At 66.7% G+C, this 18602-nt stretch overlaps 3 protein-coding genes across 4 annotated transcripts; all 3 read left to right on the top strand.

Annotated features, from left to right (window-relative positions):
* Window positions 1-195: 195 nt before the first annotated feature.
* Window positions 196-4750, top strand: MEN1 (menin 1). 2 transcript variants are annotated; one of them, XM_027737780.2, is made up of 9 exons: window positions 196-895; window positions 1193-1401; window positions 1814-1942; window positions 2077-2117; window positions 2213-2300; window positions 2381-2517; window positions 2889-3003; window positions 3474-3638; window positions 3796-4750. In XM_027737780.2, the coding sequence occupies exons 1-9, from the start codon at window positions 454-456 to the stop codon at window positions 4237-4239; spliced, it is 1770 nt and encodes a 589-aa protein (XP_027593581.1). In that variant the 5' UTR covers window positions 196-453; the 3' UTR covers window positions 4240-4750. The 2 variants fall into 2 exon arrangements, with proteins under 2 accessions (XP_027593581.1, XP_039245839.1); XM_039389905.1 differs by having other exon boundaries at window positions 729-895; window positions 1165-1401.
* Window positions 4751-5870: 1120 nt separating this feature from the next.
* On the top strand, window positions 5871-15061 carry LOC113996605 (splicing factor 1). The gene is given in 14 exon segments (XM_027737781.2): window positions 5871-5971; window positions 6636-6761; window positions 8329-8404; window positions 10377-10529; window positions 10622-10711; window positions 11310-11493; window positions 11570-11685; window positions 11762-11869; window positions 12297-12471; window positions 12820-13063; window positions 13621-13680; window positions 13769-13918; window positions 14141-14364; window positions 14366-15061. Coding segments are annotated over 13 exon segments (1761 nt in total). The 5' UTR covers window positions 5871-5971; window positions 6636-6706; the 3' UTR covers window positions 14492-15061.
* Window positions 15062-15837: 776 nt separating this feature from the next.
* LOC113996603 (glycogen phosphorylase, muscle form) lies at window positions 15838-18410 on the top strand (the record flags this gene model as incomplete). Its single annotated transcript, XM_039389910.1, has 5 exons — window positions 15838-16194; window positions 16947-17048; window positions 17398-17476; window positions 17978-18081; window positions 18279-18410. Coding segments are annotated over exons 1-5 (660 nt in total), but the record flags the coding sequence as incomplete, so codon positions are not given.
* Between the last annotated feature and the right edge of the window lie 192 nt (window positions 18411-18602).

The raw sequence follows: 18602 nt of genomic DNA, 5'->3' as shown, positions 1-18602 counted from the left end.
CCCGGTTCCCGCAGCCCCGGGGTCTCCCCCACACACCCCCAGAGCCCCCGACCCCCTCCCTGCCCCTGTACCACCCCCCGACCCTGCGCCCCCATAAGCCCCCCGTTCCCTGTGCCCCCCAGCCCCCTCCATGGGCTCGGGCTCGGCCAGAAGCTGCTGTTCCCCCTGACCCCCAGCCCCCTCTGTGACCCCGCCTTTGCCCCCCCCCGTACCCGCTCTGGGCCTCAAGCTCTGGAGGAGGTGCTGTGACCCCTCGAACCCCCTGGACTCCCCATTTTTTGTCCCTCTGACCCCTCCCATTGCTCCCCAGGCCCCTCCACGGTGCTGAAGCCATGGCAGAAAGCTCTGTCCCTGCTCTGTGCCCACCGTGGTGGGGCTGAGCCCCTGAACGCTGTGACACCCTAAACCACCCTGCAGCCCCCATAAATCCCCATTCCCCCTCCAGGCCCCAGGATGGGGCTGAAGCCGTGGCAGAAGGCGCTGTTCCCGCTCCGCTCCGTGGCCGCCGTGATCCGGCTGTTCGAGGCCGAGCTGCGCCAGCCCGAGCCCGACCTGGTGCTGCTGTCGCTGGTCCTGGGATTCGTCGAGCACTTCCTGGCCGTGAACCGCGTCCTCCCCACCAACGTCCCCGGGGTCACCTTTGAGTCCCGCCCGGGGCCGGACCCCCAGACCCGCCTGTACTTCCCGGTGGCCGAGCTGTCCATCGTGGCCGCGCTCTACGCCCGGTTCACGGCCCAGATCCGGGGGGCCGTGGACCTGTCCCTGTACCCCCGGCCCGACGGCTGCTCCTCCCGGGAGCTCGTGCGCAAGGTGTCCGATGTCATCTGGAACAGCCTCAGCCGCTCCTACTTCAAGGACAGGGCCCACATCCAGTCCCTCTTCAGCTTCATCACTGGTATGGGGGGCTGAGGGGGTGCCGGGGGGTCACACGGGGTCATGGGGGGGGGATTCACACGGGGTCCTGGGGTGACACCTGGAACAGCCTCAGCTGCTCCTGCTTCAAGGGCCCCACACCATCCAGTCCCTCTTCAGCTTCATCACCCGTGAGGGGAGCTGGGGGGTCCCTGATCCTCCCTGTGCCCCCCCCAGGGATGAAGCTGGGCAGCTCCCGGGGCCATGGCTGGGGCCTGCCAAGCGCCGGGGGGCTCTCTGGGGGTGTCCCAGCCCCCCCGAGCCCCTGTGTCCCCCCCAGGTACGAAGCTGGACAGCTCAGGGGTGGCCTTTGCCGTGGTCGGGGCCTGCCAGGTGCTGGGGCTGCCGGACGTGCACCTGGCGCTGAGCGAGGACCACGCCTGGGTGGCCTTCGGGGCCGGAGGGGCCCAGACCGCCGAGGTCACCTGGCACGGGAAGGGCAACGAGGACAGGAGGGGACAGCCCGTGCAGGCCGGGGTGGCAGAGAGGGTACGGGGGGGCACGGGGAGGGAGGGGACACACGGGGGGCTGAAAGGGTATGGGGGAGAGGAAGGGAGGAATGGGGGACAGGGGTATAAGGACAGGGACCGGGGGGATCTATGGGGACAGAGGAGACCCAGGGGATTGTGGGGTCTGAGGATGGGGGTGGACAGGGGAGTCCCCAGGGCAGGTGGGGATGCTGAGGAGCTCTGGGGACAGATGGTGCCCCCAGCACAGGGGTGGGGGGTGGGGGGAGGCACAGGTGGATGTGTCCTTGTGTCCCTCATGTCACCTGTGTCACTGTGCCCCCCGTGTCCCCCAGAGCTGGCTGTACCTGAAGGGTTCGTTCCTGGGTGGGGGGCACAGGTGGAGGTGTCCCTGTGTCGCCGTGTCCCCCATGTCTCCTGTGTCCCCTGCCCAGAGCTGGCTGTACCTGAAGGGTTCGTACCTGCGCTGCACGAGGCACATGGAGGTGGCGTTTATGGTCTGTGCCATCAACCCGTCCATCGATGGCCACACCGACAGCCTGGAGCTGCTGCAGCTGCAGCAGGTGGGGCAGGGGGGGCACAGGGACAGCCTGGAGCTGCTGCAGCAGGTGGGGCAGGGGGGGCACAGGGACAGCCTGGAGCTGCTGCAGTGGGTGTGGGGTGGGTGTCCCCTCTCACACCTCCCTCTCCTCTGCAGCGCCTGCTCTGGTTGCTTTATGACATGGGGCACCTGGACAGGTGAGAGGGACCCCCGACCTGCCTTGGGGCTGCCCCCCAACCTGCTGTGGGGCCCCCCCAACCCGCTGTGGGGCTGCCCCCCACCTGCCCCACAGGTACCCCATGGCCCTGGGGAACCTGGCGGACCTGGAGGAGCTGGAGCCGACCCCGGGCAGACCTGACCCCCTCACCCTGTACCACCAGGTGAGCCAGGGTGGGGGGTTGTGGTGTGGAGCCCAGGAGTGAGCCCAGGTGGGCACTGACCTCTCCTCCATCACCCTCAGGGCATCCAGTCCGCCCGCACCCACTACAACAACGAGCACATCTATCCCTACCTGTACCTGGCCGGGTTCCACTGCCGCAACAAGAACGTCAAGGAGGCCCTGCAGGCCTGGGCTGACACGGCCACCGTCATCCAGGAGTGAGCGGGGGGCTGGGGGGCCTTGGGGGGACCCCTGGGGGTCCAACGCTCACTGTGGGCCGGGCTGGGGGGCTCCCTCCTCCTGTGAGGCTTGGGGGAGTGGGGTCAGGGCAGGGGGACTCTTAGGGGTCCATATCCCCCCTATGGCTGTGGGGTGTCCTGGGCCCCCCACAGGCACCTCCAAGGCCGAGGCCAGGGAAGGGGGGGGCCCTGCCCAGGGCCTGGCTCTCGGGGGTTCCCCCACCCTCTGCAGGCTCTGTGACCCTTTTAGGGGTCCCCAGCCCTGCCCATGGCTGTGGGGCAGCCCCTCAAGCCCTGTGTGCCCCCCACCACCATGGGGAAGCCTCTCAAGCCCCCCTGTGCCCCCCCAGCTACAACTACTGCCGGGAGGACGAGGAGATCTACAAGGAATTCTTCGACGTGGCCAACGACGTCATCCCCAACCTGCTCAAGGAGGCGGCGGCCGAGCCCCCCCCGGGGGCTGAGGTGGGACCCCCGGGTTTGGGGGCACCTTGGGTAGGGCGGGGGGGGCCCTGCCCAGGGTGGGTGTCCCTGCTGTGTTTGGGAGGGGTGGGGGTACATGGGGGGTGCATTTTGGGGTGTTTGTGGGGTGCCCCATGTTCAGAGGTCCCTGTTTAGGGTGTCCAGGCGGGTGTCCCACAGCTGGGGGTGCCCCACATTTGGGGGGTCCCTATTGGGGTGCCCCAGGTGTTGTCCCATACCTAGGGCTCCCCATTCAGGAGGTCCAAGAGGGAGCCCCACATCTGGGGGTGCCTCAGGGAGTCTGGACTGGGGGGCCCAGGGGTTACCCCACATCTGGGGGAGCCGAATTTGTGAGCCCCCGTTGGAGTGTCCCTGATGTGCCGTGTTTTGTGGTGCCAGGGCGGGGGTGGCTCTGTCCCCATTTGTGGGGTCCTTCCCTCCTCGGGGGTCCCCCCTGACTCTGTGCTCTGCAGGGGGCCCCCGGGGGGCTCCCGGCGCTGCAGGACCCCGAGTGCTTCGCTCACCTGCTGCGGTTCTACGACGGGATCTGCCGGTGGGAGGAGGGGAGCCCCACCCCAGTGCTGCACGTGGGCTGGGCCACCTTCCTCGTCCAGTCCCTCGGCCGCTTCGATGGCCAGGTGAGGGCTTTGGGGGGATCCCGAGGGTGTCTGGGGGTCCTGGGTGGGCTCTGGGCTTCCTCATGTCCTCCTGGGGGTTCCCAATTACCTCGGGGGGGTCTCCAGGGTCCCCCCGATAACCTTCAGGACCCCCATCTGTCCCCCCGTGACCCCCCAGGTGCGGCAGCAGGTGACGCTGCTGTCGGAGGACCCGGCCCCCCCCGAGGCGGAGCTGGGGGGCCCCGAGGACCCCCGGGACTGCCGACGCCGCGGCCCCCGCCGCGAGTCCAAGCCCGAGGAGCCGCCGACCCCCAAGAAAGGCGGGGAGCGCCGGCCTCCCCCCCGCGCCCCCCGGCCCGAGGAGACGCCGCCCGCTCCCCCCGCGGCCCCGCCGGCCCCCGCGCCCCCCGGGCCGCCCCCCGCGCCCCCCGCGGGGCCGGTGCTGCGCTTCCGCTCGCAGAAGATGCGCGGGATGAAGGAGCTGCTCCGCGCGGCCAAAGTGAACTCGAGTGCCATCAAACTGCAGCTCACGGCGCAGTCCCAGGTGCAGCCGCGCCGCCCCCGCGCCCCCCCCGGCGCCTACCCCCTACCCTTCCTCAAGAGACCCCGCAAGGGCTCCTAGGGGACCCCGAAATCCCAGCGGGGGAACCCAAAAACCTGCCCCCAACACCCACCCCCTGCCCTTCCTCAGGAGACCCTGCAAAGGATCGTAGGGGGCCCCAAAATCCTGGGGGGGGACCCAAAAACCCGGTCCTGAATCACCCCACTGTGCCTGAAACAGGAGCCCACCTCTGAGACCCCAAGTCCTGTCCAGTCCCTCCTCCCCTTCCTCAGGACACCACAAAAGGGCTTGTGGGGGACCCAAAAAACCCAGCCCCAAACTCAGGGGGAACCCCCAAACCTGCCCCTGACACCCCCCTGTCCTTCCTCAAGAGACCCCAAAAAAGGGCTGAGAACTCCCTTTAGAGTGCAGTGAGGACAGAGGGGTGGACTGGGGGTGGAGGAGTTGGGGGGGCTGGTTGGGGTGCGGGGGGGGCTTTGGGGAGCTTTGGGTGCGTCAGGGGGGGCTCGAGCAAAGCATTGAGGGACTCAGAGCCCAACGCGAGGCACTTGAGGGTCCCGGATTTGGGGGACTCGGGGGAGGGGACTCGGGGAAGAACCCGGGGGGGGTCCGAGACCTCTGATGGGGGGGGTATCTCCCCCCCAAACAATAAAGTGTGTCTGTTTGTACCGAGCGCCTCGTTCTTTGGGGGTCGGAACCCCCGTTTGGGGCCGGGGGGGTTTGGGGGCGGTTCCCATGAGCCCCCGCGCGGGCGGGGTGAGTTCTCGGCTAAACTCCCGCGATGCTTCGGGCGAGGTTTCGGCGGGACGTGCGACCGCCCGCCTCCCACCACTGTCTCCGCCAATCAGCGTGCACCTTCCCTGAGCGACAGCGGGACAGCCAATCAGATGCGTCCAGGCGATCGCCCAATGAGGGCGCAGGCAGGTGCGCACGTCACCGCTGCCCGGCACGGGGTCTCCCACCGCCCCCACCCGGGGGCGCGGGGCGGGGCTGCGCGCAGCCAGTGGAGACGGAGCTTTTGCGTTTGGCCCTGCCCTCCGCCGCACCGCCCAATCGGCGCTGGCCCCGCGCCCTCCCCATCCCCGCGCTCTCTGTGAGCGACGTCCCCGTTGGCCAATCCCCGCCACGGCCGCTCGAGGGCCGGTCCCCGCCCCTTATCCCGCCCACTAGCCAATCCTCGCGCGGCCTGCGCTGACGGACAGCACCACTGACCAACCGCAGCGCGCGCGGCACATGAGCGACGCGCGGCTCGGCCAATCAGCGCGGCGCGTGCGGCGCGGCGGCGTGGAAGGTTCGCGAAGGCCGCGCGGGGGCCGCTCTATGGCGACCGGGGCGAGCGCGGCCCAGCCCGGCCCAGCTCCCGGTCCCGCCGCGCCCCGCGCCCCCATGGCCGCCGCCGCTTTTCCCTTCGCGGCGCTGCCGCCGCCGCCGCCGCCGCCCCCACCGCCGCCGCCGCCCCCGCAGCCGCAGCCGCCGGCGCAGCCGCCGCCGCCGCCGCCGCCGCCCGCGCAGGCCCCGGGCGGCCCCGCGACCCCGCAGCCCGCGGGCGGCCCCGCGGCCCCGCAGCCGCCGCCCGCCGCCGCCTATGGCCAGTTCCGCTTCCCGTCGCCGCCGCCGGGCCACGACCCGCCCGCGGCCCCCGCGGGGGCCCCGCCGGCCGCCCCCGCCGCACCCCCCCAGCCCGCGGGGGCCCCGCAGCCGCCGCGGCCCGAGGAGGGTGCGGGGGGCGCGGGGGCCGGGCCGGGAGATGCGGGAGGGCGTGCGGGAGCCGCGCACAAGCCCCGGAGGGCAGGTACGGCCCGGGAAGGGGGCGCGGGGGGGGCGAGGATCGGGGGGGCCGTGAGACCCCGGAGGAGAAGCGCAGTCGGGGGGAGGTGTCGGGGGCGTCCCCGGACCGTAACCCCACTGCTGTGCGGGTTCCCGGGCTTTACTCCATCTCTGAGGGGGTCCCCGGGCTGTACCCCCCCCTGCTTTGGGGGTCCCCGGGCTTTATCTCCTCCCCTCTGGAGGCCCCCAGTCTGTAAACCCTCCCGCTTTCGGGCTTCCCGGGCTTTGGTCTCTCCGTTTAGGGGGGTCTCTGGGCTGTAACCTCCCCGTTCGGGGGAGTCCCGTTGCTTCCGCCCCCCCTCGCTCCCCCCGCCGGCCGCGACACGTGTCGTGACATGCGCGGCCAAGATGGAGCCCGGCGGGGGCAGGAGGGAAAGGGGGGAATCTTTGAAACGGGACCCCCAAACACACCGCGAGGGTGGAGCGACCCCTCCAAAACACCCCACGGGGACAGAGCGACCCCCCTAAACCCCAGCCGGGGACGGAGGTTCTCTCGTTGTCCTCCTCTCGTCCCCGTGTCCGCCCGCGCCCTCCTGGTGCCGGGATTTGTGTGTCGTCCCCACCCCGGGTGTCGGGATTTGTCCCCCCCCCAGTGCCGGATTTGCCCCCATCCCTTGGTTTCCCCCCAGACTTCCCGCGGAAGCGGAAGCGCAGCCGCTGGAACCAGGACTCGCTGGACCAGAAGACGGTGATCCCGGGGATGCCCACGGTGATCCCGCCCGGGCTGACGCGGGAGCAGGAACGCGCCTACATCGGTAACGGTTTGGGGGAAAAACAGGGGCTTTTGGGGTCACAATCCCCGGGCTTTGGGGTTAAAACCCCTCCGGGATTGGGCGTCAGGACACACCCGGGGTTTGGGGTCAGAACCCCCCCGGGATTGGGGTCAAAACCCGAGGTTTGGGATCAGACCCTCCTGCCTGGGCTGCACCCCCACATCGGTAACGGTCTGGGGGCAAATCGGGAGGAACCTGCCAGGGTTTGGAGGCAGAACCCCCCCTCGAGATTTGGAGTTAGAACTCCGGGATTTGGCATTACAACTCCCATGCCTACATCGGTAACCCCCCCAAATTTGGGGTTAAAACGTGGGGAGTTGGGGTCAGAACCCTGAGGATTTGGGGTTGGAATCCCCGGGGGTCGGAGTCATAACCTCCCCCCCTCCCCCAGATTTGGGGTCAGAACCCCCTGATTGGGGCTGGGGGCAAGGGGAGGGCAGAGCCCCCACTGTCCCCCAGGGGTCACTTTGGTGTCTCTCGGCCACCAGCCTTGGCCAAAATTCAGGAGTTTGGGCCCAGATTGGGCCCTGGGGGACAGTGACCGCCGTGTGACCCCCCAGGCTGCCCCCCAAATTCCTCCCCAGTTACCAACAGAAGTGACCTCTGGGGGTGGGGAATGGATTGGGCTGAAACCTGCAGTTTTAGATAAGGATGTGCAGTCTTAGGCAATAATGTGTCATTTTAATGCAATAATGTCTTTATTTTGGTTCTCAGTGTTGGGTATTTGATGGTAACGTGCTGTTCAGGTGTCATGTGTGTTTTAAGGTGGCAGTGCTCTTTTGGTAACGTGTGCTTTTGATACAATGGGGTATTTTAGATAATGATGTCTGTGTTTAATGTAATTTCCTGTTCTAGGTAATAACGGTTGTTTTTTTTAGTAATTTTGTCTTTTGGGTAATGTGGTTCTTTTAGGTAATAATGTCTGATTTTTTAGCAATGTCCTGTTTTAGGTAAAATTGTGGTTCGTTTAGGTAAAACTGTGGGTTTAGGTGATAACGTTTACCTTTTTAAGTAATAATCTCGCTTTTTAGGTAACAGTATGGTATTTTAGGAAATAATGTCTTTTTTTGACTGATAATCTTCTGTTTTAGGTAATAATGTCTGGTTTTATAATAACAATTTCTAGTTTTTCCATAATAATGCTAGGAGGTTTGGTAATAATGTGCTTTTTTGGGTAATAATGTGAATTTTTTGGTAATATGATTTTTTCTTGGCAATAACCTGCTTTTTTTTGGTAATCATGTGCTTTTTTGGGGGAATAATGTGCTTTTTGGGTAATAACCTGCTGTTATTGATAAGAAGGCCTATTTTTCTGCTAATAATGTCAATTTTAGGTGATAACCCCTGGTTTTTTCTCACCGTAACGTTTGGTTTTAGGGCAGTAATGCCTGTTTTTGGTGCCACGGAGCCGGTGTAGGTAGAAAGTGGAGTTTTAGCCCGGCCGAGCTGGGCTGGGGCAGGATGTGGGGGAGGAATGTTGTTTTGGGGCGAAATGTGGGTGTTTTGTAACTGTGTCTCTCTCACCTCTCCGGGACCGGGTTCCTTCCAGTGCAACTGCAGATCGAAGACCTGACCCGCAAACTGCGCACGGGAGACCTGGGCATCCCCCCTAACCCCGAGGACAGGTCGGGACCTCCCCCCCCTGCCCCCCCGGGCACCCCCGGGACACCTGAGACCCCCCCGGGCTCCCCCCGAGACCTGGGCACCCCCTCAGTGACCCGCAGACTGTGCACGGGAGACCTGGGCACCCCGAACCCCGAGGGCAGGATGGGACCTCCCCCCGCTGCCCCCCCTGTTTTGGGGCCCTTCCCCCGGATTTGGGGTGCTGCTCTGTACCCCACACTGATCCATGGCCCCCCCACTTTGGGGCCCTTCCCCCGGGTTTGGGGTGCTCTCTGTGCCCCGCTGACCCCGGCCTGGCCCTCGTTAGCTGTGGATTAACGACCCACGGGGGCAGATTAACGAGCTCTGGTGGCTGAACGAGGCCCCGGCTCCTCTGCTCCCCCCGGCCCCCCTGCACCTCCTTTCACCCCCTTTTCACCCCCTTTTACCCCCCCCTTCCCCCTCTTTTTCTCTAATTCGGCTTGAGGGGGGGCAGAGCTGACATCAGCCCCCCAAAAAGGGCCAAACTCCAGCCCCAACCCCCCCCTTTCATCTTTTCCACCTGTTTTGGTCCCATTTTTCTGTGGAAGGCCAGGACGGGGGGCCCTCCGACCCACAGGGGTCCCTCACCCCTCAGGAGATCCCTACTCTGAGGGGGTCCCCAACCCTGGGGGGGTCTCTGTGTCCTCAGGGATCCCTCACCTTATGGGGGTCCCTCCACCCCCTGGGGTCCCCAGCTCTGCGGGGTCCCTCGCCCTACAGGGGTCCCCAGTCCTGGGGCAGTCCCTGTGTCCTCAGGGATCCCTCACCTCACGGGGGTCCCTCGCCCTGTGGTGGCCGGGGGGGCCCTCCTGGGTCCCGGCATGGGGGGGACACCCTCCGGCCCCCCAGGTTTTGGGGGTCACCCCGCACCTCCAGGTTCTGGGGGTGTCCCAGGTTTGGGGGCGCAGGCCCCGCGCTAACCCAGCCTTGCTCCTGCAGCGCCCGGGCCGAGGCCGCTCCGCGCTGCGGCGTCGTTAGCGCTGGGGGGGGGGAATTAATTAATGAATTAACGATTAATCACGAGCGGGGACAGTGACGTCGCAGTTCCACCGAGGACCCGGCTGCTGCCAACCCCGAAAAGTCGCTTTTTCCCCCCAAAACGGGGGCAGGTTCGACTGTCGCCCGCGCCGGCTGTTTTTGGAGGATCCGCCTTAATCTCTTCCCTTCTTGCAGCCGCTGCCAAAATTCGCTATTTTGGGGGGAGGGGAGCCAAGGGCCGATTTAACCAAACCCGAGCGATTCTGACTCTTTTTTTTCCTTCCTCGCTGATAATTCTGATTTTTAATCATAATCTGATTTTCTCACCCCGACACGGCTCAGCTCAAGCGACCTTGACTCTTCCCTCCAGGGCTGCCAAAGCCGCGCGGCCCCCCCAGACAGGGACCTTTTCCTCCTTGAAACTGGGGAAACGGGCAAAGCTGGGGAGAAACGGGCAAAAATGACAAAACCAGGGAAAAAAGGAGCAGAAACGGGGCAAAAGCAGGGAGAAATGGATAAAGCCAGGGAGAAAGGGGCCAAACCCCGAATGAGCGAGGGAAAATGGGCCCAAACTGGAGAGAAACGGGCAAAGAGGGGCAAGAGCGGCTGATTTTACGGGAGGGGGGCTCTTCTGGCCTTTAGTGGGCACTAATTAATGTTCCCCTCCCAATTAAGCCCCTCCTGGGGGTGGGAGGGGGCAGCCCCCGCCCCGGGTTGTGGCAGGGGGGGGCAGCGTGGGGGTTGTGGTGGTTTGGGGGGTCAGGGATACGGCCCCCTCACCCTGGAGGGGCGCTGGCCCTGGGGACACCCCCTGACCCCCCAGGTCCCCCTCCCCAGGGCCCGTTGACAACAGGGAGGGCAGGGAAGGGCCCCCGCACCCGGGGGGCTGGGGAGGCTTTGGGGGAGGTCTGTGGGCACAGCCCCCTCTGGGGGGGTGTCAGGGCACTCCGGTGACCCCCCCGCCCCCCTGGGCAGGTCCCCCTCCCCGGAGCCCATCTACAACAGCGAGGGGAAGCGCCTGAACACGCGCGAGTTCCGCACGCGCAAGAAGCTGGAGGAGGAGCGGCACAACCTCATCACCGAGATGGTGGCCCTGAACCCCGACTTCAAGCCCCCGGCTGACTACAAGTGAGGGGGGCTCCCCCACCCCGATTTGGGGCTGATTCTGCCTGGTTTGGGGCTCCCCTGAGGGGCTGACCCCCCACCTTTCACCCCCCCAGGCCGCCGGCGACACGAGTGAGCGACAAGGTGATGATCCCGCAGGACGAGTACCCCGAGATCAACTTCGTGGGGCTCCTCATCGGGCCCAGGTGGGCACCCCGAAACTCAGGGGGTTGGGGGGACTGTGAGACTGGAGAGGAGTCCCCTGGGCTTCACCCCAGAAATTTGGGGAGCTCCTAATGACACTGGGGTGCTGCTGGGTCCCCATCTTGTCACCTGTGGGGTCCTGATGTAAGCGCCCCTGTGGGTTTGTGAAGTGCCCCCCCAATCCAACTGGACTGGGTGACCCCCTTCCCTGTCTGGGTTGTGTTCCCTCTCGGTATCCCCCAAAATATTCAGGTGGGTGACCCCCTTCCCCTCCCCCTTCCTGGGCTGTGCCCCGTTCCTCACCCTAAATAACTTGCAGGGTGCGTAATGATACCCTGTGTTCTTAATGAGCTTGAGCTCCTAATGAGCCCTGTGCTGCTGGGTCTGCACCGTCCCCCGGTGGGGGGACCCCAATGGGCCCGTGGGCTCCATCCCCCCCATTTTGGGATCCCCGTTCCCAGGGGAACACGCTGAAGAACATGGAGAATAATGCCAAAGTCGTGACCCAGGGCAGGGGCTGCAGCGTCCCGGTGTGGGGGACCCGTGGGGTATCCCCCGAGTCCATACGTGACCCCCTTGTTCTGGGTGCCCGATTGCCAGGGGGAACACGCTGAAGAACATCGAGAAGGAGTGCAATGCCAAGATCATGATCCGGGGCAAGGGCTCGGTGAAGGAGGGCAAGGTGGGCCGCAAGGACGGGCAGATGCTGCCGGGAGAGGACGAGCCCCTGCACGCCCTGGTCACTGCCAACACCATGGAGAACGTCAAGAAGGCTGTGGAGCAGGTCCGTGGGTGTCCCGGGAGGGCTGGGGGGGCCCCCGGCAGTGCAGGCCCCCCCTGACGCTCCCTGTGCCCCCCAGATCCGGAACATCCTGAAGCAGGGCATCGAGACCCCCGAGGACCAGAACGACCTGCGCAAGATGCAGCTGAGGGAGCTGGCACGGCTCAATGGGACCCTGCGGGAGGACGACAACAGGTCAGGGGGGCCCCACGCCCCCAGTTCACCCCAAATAACCCCCCGAGCCCCCACATAACCTCCCTGTCCCCTGCAGAATCCTGCGGCCGTGGCAGAGCACCGAGACCCGCAGCATCACCAACACCACCGTGTGCACCAAGTGCGGCGGCGCTGGGCACATCGCCTCCGACTGCAAGTTTGCCAGGTGACCCCAAAGTAAACCCTCAGATCTCCCTAAAATCCCCCCAAACCCTGCTGAGACCCCAGAAAACCACCAACCCCCCCCGAGATCATCCTAAAGCCCTTGAGATCCTCTCTGACTCACCTGAAATCCCCCCAGACCACCTGAATTCTCTGCAAATGCTCCCTAAATCTCCTGAGACCTCCCCAAACTCTTCCCAAATCCCAAGGTTCCCTGAATATCTCAAGATCTCCCCAAACCCTCCGCAGAACCCCTGAGATCCACCCTCAAACCCCCTGGGATTCTGCCAAGCCCCTGAAACCCCCATGAGATCCTCCCTACCTGCCCGAGGTCCCCCTCAAAATCCCTTGGGATGCTCCGATGCCGCTGAGGTCTCCCCAAAGCCGGAGGGGTTTGGGGTGCAGCCCCCGGTCTCCCTGTCCCGTCGCAGGCCCGGGGACCCGCAGTCTGCGCAGGACAAGGCGCGCATGGACAAGGAGTACCTGTCGCTCATGGCCGAGCTGGGCGAGGCCCCCGTGTCCGTCAGCTCCAACGCCGCCCACAACAACAGCCCCTTGTCCAGCAGCCACCGCGCCGCCAGCCAGGCTGGGGGGCAGCCCCCCCCGGTGAGTGACCCCCCCTGAACTCCCAAACCTGCCCCCGAACCCCCCTGACAGCCCTGAGCCCCCCCAACCCCCCCAACCACAGCCCCTTGTCCAGCAGCCACCGCGCCGCCAGCCAGGCTGGGGGGCAGCCCCCCCCGGTGAGTGACCCCCAAAACCCCCTGGTCCCCCAACCCCTTCTCCCCACAGAGCCACCATCCCCCAAATGAGCTCTGCCCCTTTAGAGTCCCCCCCGACCCTGTGACCCCCCGTTTTCCCCCCACAGAGCCACCCTCCTGGGTGAGCTCCATCCCCTCAGAGCCCCCCAAAAGTCAGACCTCCAGACCCCTGTGACCCCCCCTTTTCCCACAGAGCCGCCCCCCCTGGATGAGCTCGGCGCCCTCGGAGAACCGCCCCTACCATGGGCTGCATGGGGGACCAGGGGGGCCAGGGGGCCCCCACAGCTTCCCCCACCCCATGGCCAGCATGGGGGGGGGCCATGGGGGGCACCCTCTGCAGCACACCCCAAACGGGCCTCCCCCCTGGATGCAGCCCCACCACCCCCCCATGGGGGGGGGCCCCCACCCCCCGGGGCACCCCGGCCCCCACCACATGGGTACGGACGATCCTGGCTGGGGGGGCTTGGGGGAGGAATGGGGGGGCTGGGTGGTCAAATGCGGGGGGGGAGGGTTTTTTGGTGTGAAAAGGGGGGTTTGGCACCCCCCCAATGGCACAGCGGTTCCCCCAGGGTGGGGAGCTGGAAAGTTCTCGAAGAGGGGGTGTGAGAATTTGGGAGGGGCTGGGGGATTTGGGGGGAGATTTTGGGAGTGGAGGGGTACGGATTTTGAGGGGGAGCTGGGAGGACTTTAGGGGTGAAAAGGAGGGAGTTTGGGCAGCCCCTCAGATGTGGGGTTTGTTCGTCTTCAACCTGGGAAGGTTTTGGAGAGGGGGGAGGATTTTTTGGGGGGTGAGGCTGGAAAGTGGGGGAGGGACGATTTTGGAGGTGAAAAGGGCGTTTCCCCAGGCAGTGGTTTCACAGTGCAGGATCCGAACCTGGGGAGGTTTTCAGGGAGGGGGCATTTGGTGGGGGTGGAGGAGAATTTTGGGAAGAGTGTTTTTGGGGTGGGGGGGGTCCCCCCCATCCCTAAGGCCACGGTCTCTCATTCCCTCAAGATCAGTACCTGGGAAATGCGCCGGTGGGCTCTGGGGTCTATCGCCTGCACCAGGGAAAAGGTGAGACCCCCTCACAACCCCTGAGCCCCCCGCCCGCCCTCCTCTGACCCCCAGAATCCCTCTGAGCCCCCAGTTTCTGCCCCCCCAGGTATGATGCCGCCGCCGCTGGGTATGCTGCCCCCGCCGCCCCCCCCGCCCGGTGGGCAGCCGCCCCCCCCCTCCGGCCCCCTCCCTCCCTGGCAGCAGCAGCCGCCGCCGCCCCCCAGCAGCAGCAGCACCCCCTTGCCCTGGCAGCAAAGTGAGTGCTGAGGGGGGGCCTGAGGGTTTTGGGGGGCTCCAGGGTGGGGTGGGGAGGGAAGGGTGGCCCCGGGGGAGAGGGCGGGGCACGAGGGGGTTTGGGGCGTTTCCCCCAGGTTTGGGGCGTTTCCCCTTCCCCTGGGGGCGGGGAGACTCGTTCATTTTGCTCTTTCTGGGGTCCCGCTAATTAGCACGGGTGCTAACGAGCCCTTTCCCCCCCCAGATACGACGACCACCACGAGCGCTGGCAACGCCTCCCTCCCGCCCTGGCAGCAGCAGGCGGGGGCGGGTGCGGCGGGGGGGGGGGCGGCTTCTTCGGGGGCCCCCCCGCTCCCCGGCAGCCCCTCCATGGTGCCTTTGCCCCCCGGGGTGCAGCCCCCGCTGCCCCCCGGGGCCCCCCCGCCCCCCCCGCCGCCGCCTGGCTCCGGGGGCCTGATGTACGCGCCCCCCCCCCCCCCCGCCGCCCCCCCCCATGGACCCTTCTAACTTCGTCACCATGATGGGCATGGGGGTGCCCGCCCTGCCCCCCTTCGGCATGCCCCCCGCGCCCCCCCCGCCGCCCCCCCAGAACTGAGCCTCGGACACTGCCGCTGCAGGAGCCCCCCCGGACTGATCCACTGGGGGGAGGCCCCCAAAAGACCACGGGCAGCCCCCCCTCAGACTGATATATTGCGGGAAGCCCCCCCAAAAGACCATAGGGAGCACCCCCCAGACTGATCCATTGTGGGGAGCCCCCCTGCCCCCCACATGGGAGTTCCCTCATGGGAGCTCTCACCCACCGTGAACTGATTGATTTTGGGGAGGCCTGTCCCCCTCATTGGCTGTTCCAAGTGGCCCCCCCGAACCTCCCCCCGGGACCACCTTGTGAACTGGTTTGACCCCCACCCCATACCCCCAAATCAGGGGGGCCCTGAACTGCGGGGGTGGGGGGCAGGGGCTGTAACTTGGGTGCTGTTCGGTGGGGAGGTCAGCGGCACCCACCTGAGCCCCCCCCGAATCTTGGGGTTCTCCTGTCCTGTGTCACCCCCTCGCTTCGTTCTGGGCCCCCCCCTCGCCCCGCTGTAGAGCCGCCCCCCTTCACCCTCCCGTGCTTTCTTTTGTGTATGAATAAAGGAGCGGGACCCCCCAGCTGGGCCCCCCCTCACTTCGTGTCTCGCGTCCTCCCCCCCGGACCCCCCGCTCCAGGGTCGGGTTTCGATTTGCTCCCCCCGGTGCCCGTGAAACCCGAGCCGGGGCCGGGGGGGGTCGCGGCCCCCCCACCCCCTGCGGCCGTCACTCACCCGCCGCGGTCCCCGCGAATGTCACACGTCGGTCACCGCCGATGTTGAATGTCGCGACCTTCGGGGTGACGATCCGGTTACCGCGGCGGGGGCGGGGGCGCGCGGGGTCGCGAACACGCGGATCCTGAGACCCTCAGGACACGCGGGACCCCCCCGGGCGGTTTTGGAGGGCGGCACGCGAGGGAGGGGTGAGGGCAGCGGGTGCGGACGCCCCCGTGGGGGAAACACGCACACCCACCGGGAGCCTTGGGACTGCCCCGGACGCTCCGGACCCCGCGGGCGGGTTTGGGGGGTCCGGGTGGTCGCCGGGGGGCTCGGACCCGGCCCGGCCGCCAGGGGGCGCTGTCTGACCCGCCGCCGCAAATGACGGACCCGTGAATGGGGCGGGGCCGCCAGGGGGCGCTGCCGGGGCGCGGCGCTGCTCGGGGCCCCGCCCCTCATGAATAACTAATGAGCGGGGCCGCTGCACGGCGGGGCGGGGGCGTGGCCTCCTGAGAGCTTCGCCCCGCCCCTCATGAATAATGAAGTACCCGCGCGCTCATAGCGGCGGGGGCGCCGCTGCCGCCGCCTCCAGCCCGGAGACCCCCCCAGACCCGGAGCCCCCCGGACCTCCCAGCCGGGTGCAGCCTCCCCAGAGCCCCCCGACCCCGGTGCCCCGAGCTCCGCAGGCCCCGGAGCCCCCCAGCCCCTGACGCCCAGGGACCCCTCAAAGCCCCTCCGACTCCGCGGCGACATCCCCCCCATCACTGTCGTCATGTCGCGACCGATGACCGACGAGGACCGGCGGCGGCAGATCAGCGTGCGGGGGCTGGCGGGGGCCGAGAACGTGGCGGAGCTGAAGCGCAACTTCAACCGGCACCTGCACTTCACCCTCGTCAAGGATCGCAATGTCGCGACACCGCGCGATTACTACTTTGCTCTGGCCCACACCGTGCGCGACCACCTGGTGGGGCGCTGGCTGCGGACACAGCAGTACTACTACGAGAAGGACCCCAAGGTGGGGGAAAGGGGGTCCGGGGGAGGTCTAGAGAGGTCCTGGGTGGTTCTGCGGGGACTGGGGGGGCTTCTGAGGGAGGTCTTAGGACGCTGGGCACTGTGCACCCAAGAGTGCTACCATGAGAAAGACCCCAAGGTGGGCAAAGAGGCGTCCTGGGGAGGTCGGGGGGAGTCTGAGGCATCCTGGGGGGGTCTGGGGGCTGCACAGGCAGCAATACTGCTATGAGAAGGACCCCAAGGCGGGGGAAAGGGAGGCCCTGGGGGGATCTAGAGACGTTCGGGGGGGCCTGGAAGGATCGGGGGGGGGTCCTTGTGGGAGTAGTAACAATGCTACTGTGAGAAGGACCCCAAAGTGAGGGGAAAGGAGATTCTGGAAGCATCTGGGGGGTCCTTGGGGGAGTAGCAGCAGTGTTCCTATGAGGAGGACCCCAAGGCACTGGGAGTCTGGAGGGAGCAGACCCGGGGGGGGAGGTTGGGGGGGTATGCGAGGGGGGCATGTGCACGTCTGGGGGAGCAGGTCTGGGGGTTCTCAGGCCTGGAGGGGCTGTAGCTTTGGGAGTGCAGGTTTCGGGGTACATTTTGGGTCTACCGCCCCCCCCCGCCCAGTTAATTTTATCCTGACCTTTCCCACTGACCCGTGCCTGCCATTTAATCCCGACACCGGATAGCGGGGGGGGGAGGTGGCGGGGCGGGGGGGGTGTCGCGGGGCCGGGGGGGAGTCTGTGACCCCCTGCCCTCCCCGTGTCCCCCCAGCGCATCTATTACCTGTCCCTGGAGTTCTACATGGGGCGCACTCTGACCAACACGATGGTGAACCTGGCGCTGCAGAGCGGCTGCGATGAGATGCTGTACCAGGTGGGGGGCGGGAGGAGCCGGGGGGCTGGGGAGGGGGCCGGGGGGGCTGCACGGTGACTGCCATGAGGTTCTGTTCCTGGGGGTACCGTGGGAGGGAATTCGGGGGGGGATTGTGGGGTGCGGGAGGGAACGGGGGGGACACGGGGGAATATGGGGGGGACACGGCGGGGGGGACACACAAAGGGGGTTGGGGGGAACATGGGAGGGGCTGGGGGGCTGGGGGGGAGGATGGGGGGCACAGAGGGGACAAGCAGGGGAAATGAGGAGGATGGGGGGGATGAGGAGCGGGACACAGAGGGGACATGGGGGTATTTTGAGGTGTCCCCTGACCCCCCTCGTTCCCTCCCAGCTGGGGCTGGACATGGAGGAGCTGCAGGAGATCGAGGAGGACGCGGGGCTGGGGAACGGCGGCCTGGGGAGGCTGGCAGGTGGGGGAGATTATAGGGGAGGACTGGGGAGGCCCTGGGGGGATCCTGGGGGGCTGGAGGGACCCTGTGATGTCCCTGGTCCCCACGATGGCCCTGGGATGTGCCCACTGTAGCCCCCTAAGTGACACCTGAATCCTGAGATCTCCCCGCTCCCCCCCAGTCACTGGGATGTCCCCAGTGTCCCCCCCTTGGTGACACCCCTGTCCCCATGATGGTCCCACTCACTGGGAGCTCCCTGTTCCTGGGATGTTCCTGTCCCTGCCTGCCCTCCCAGCCTGTTTCTGGACTCCAAGGCCACCCTGGGACCCCCAGGACCCCCCCCAGTGATGCTGAATGACCCCCCTGACCCCCAGTGGCCCTCCTGACCCCCCCCGGCTGTTTCCTGGACTCCATGGCCACCCTGGGACCCCCGTGACCTGCCCTGCCACACCCAATGTCCCTGACCCCCCCAGTGACCCCCAATGACTCCCCCAGTGACCCCTGCCCCCCCTGTCCCCCCAGCCTGTTTCCTGGACTCCATGGCCACCCTGGGACTCGCTGCCTACGGATACGGGATCCGCTACGAGTTCGGGATCTTCAACCAGCGAATCGCGGGGGGGTGGCAGGTGCGGGGGGGCCGTGGGGGGCGGGGGGAGGCTACGGGGCTTTGGGGGTCCTGGTGAGTCCCTGGGGGCTGTTGGGGGGTGTCTCAGGGGTTTTGGGGTCCCCCAGGGGGAGGAGGCCAATGACCGGGGGGGTTTGGGGGTCCCTGGTGGGTCCTCAGGGAGAGGTTGGGGGGTCTCAGGTTTCGGGGTCCCCCCAGGTGGAGGAAGCCGACGATTGGCTGCGCTACGGGAACCCCTGGGAGAAGGCCCGTCCCGAGTACACGATCCCAGTGAGGTTCTACGGGAGGGTGGAGCACGGCCCGGGCGGGGCCAGGTGGCTGGACACGCAGGTGAGGGGCACAGGTGTGGTACAGGTGTGCACAGGGGAGGTACAGGTGTGCTAAAGGTGTGATACAGGTGTGTGAACGGAGGGGAGCACGGCCCGGGCGGGGCCAGGAGGCTGGACAGGCAGGTGAGGGGCACAGGTGTGCACAGGTGTGATACAGGTGTGACACAGGTGTGCACAGCTGTAATACAGGTGT

The sequence above is a fragment of the Pipra filicauda genome, unplaced genomic scaffold (genome assembly GCF_003945595.2).
Source record: "Pipra filicauda isolate LSUMZ 115617 unplaced genomic scaffold, ASM394559v2 scaffold787_size88316_pilon, whole genome shotgun sequence".
NCBI lineage: Eukaryota > Metazoa > Chordata > Aves > Passeriformes > Pipridae > Pipra > Pipra filicauda.
This window is presented reverse-complemented; position numbering and strand designations above follow the sequence as displayed.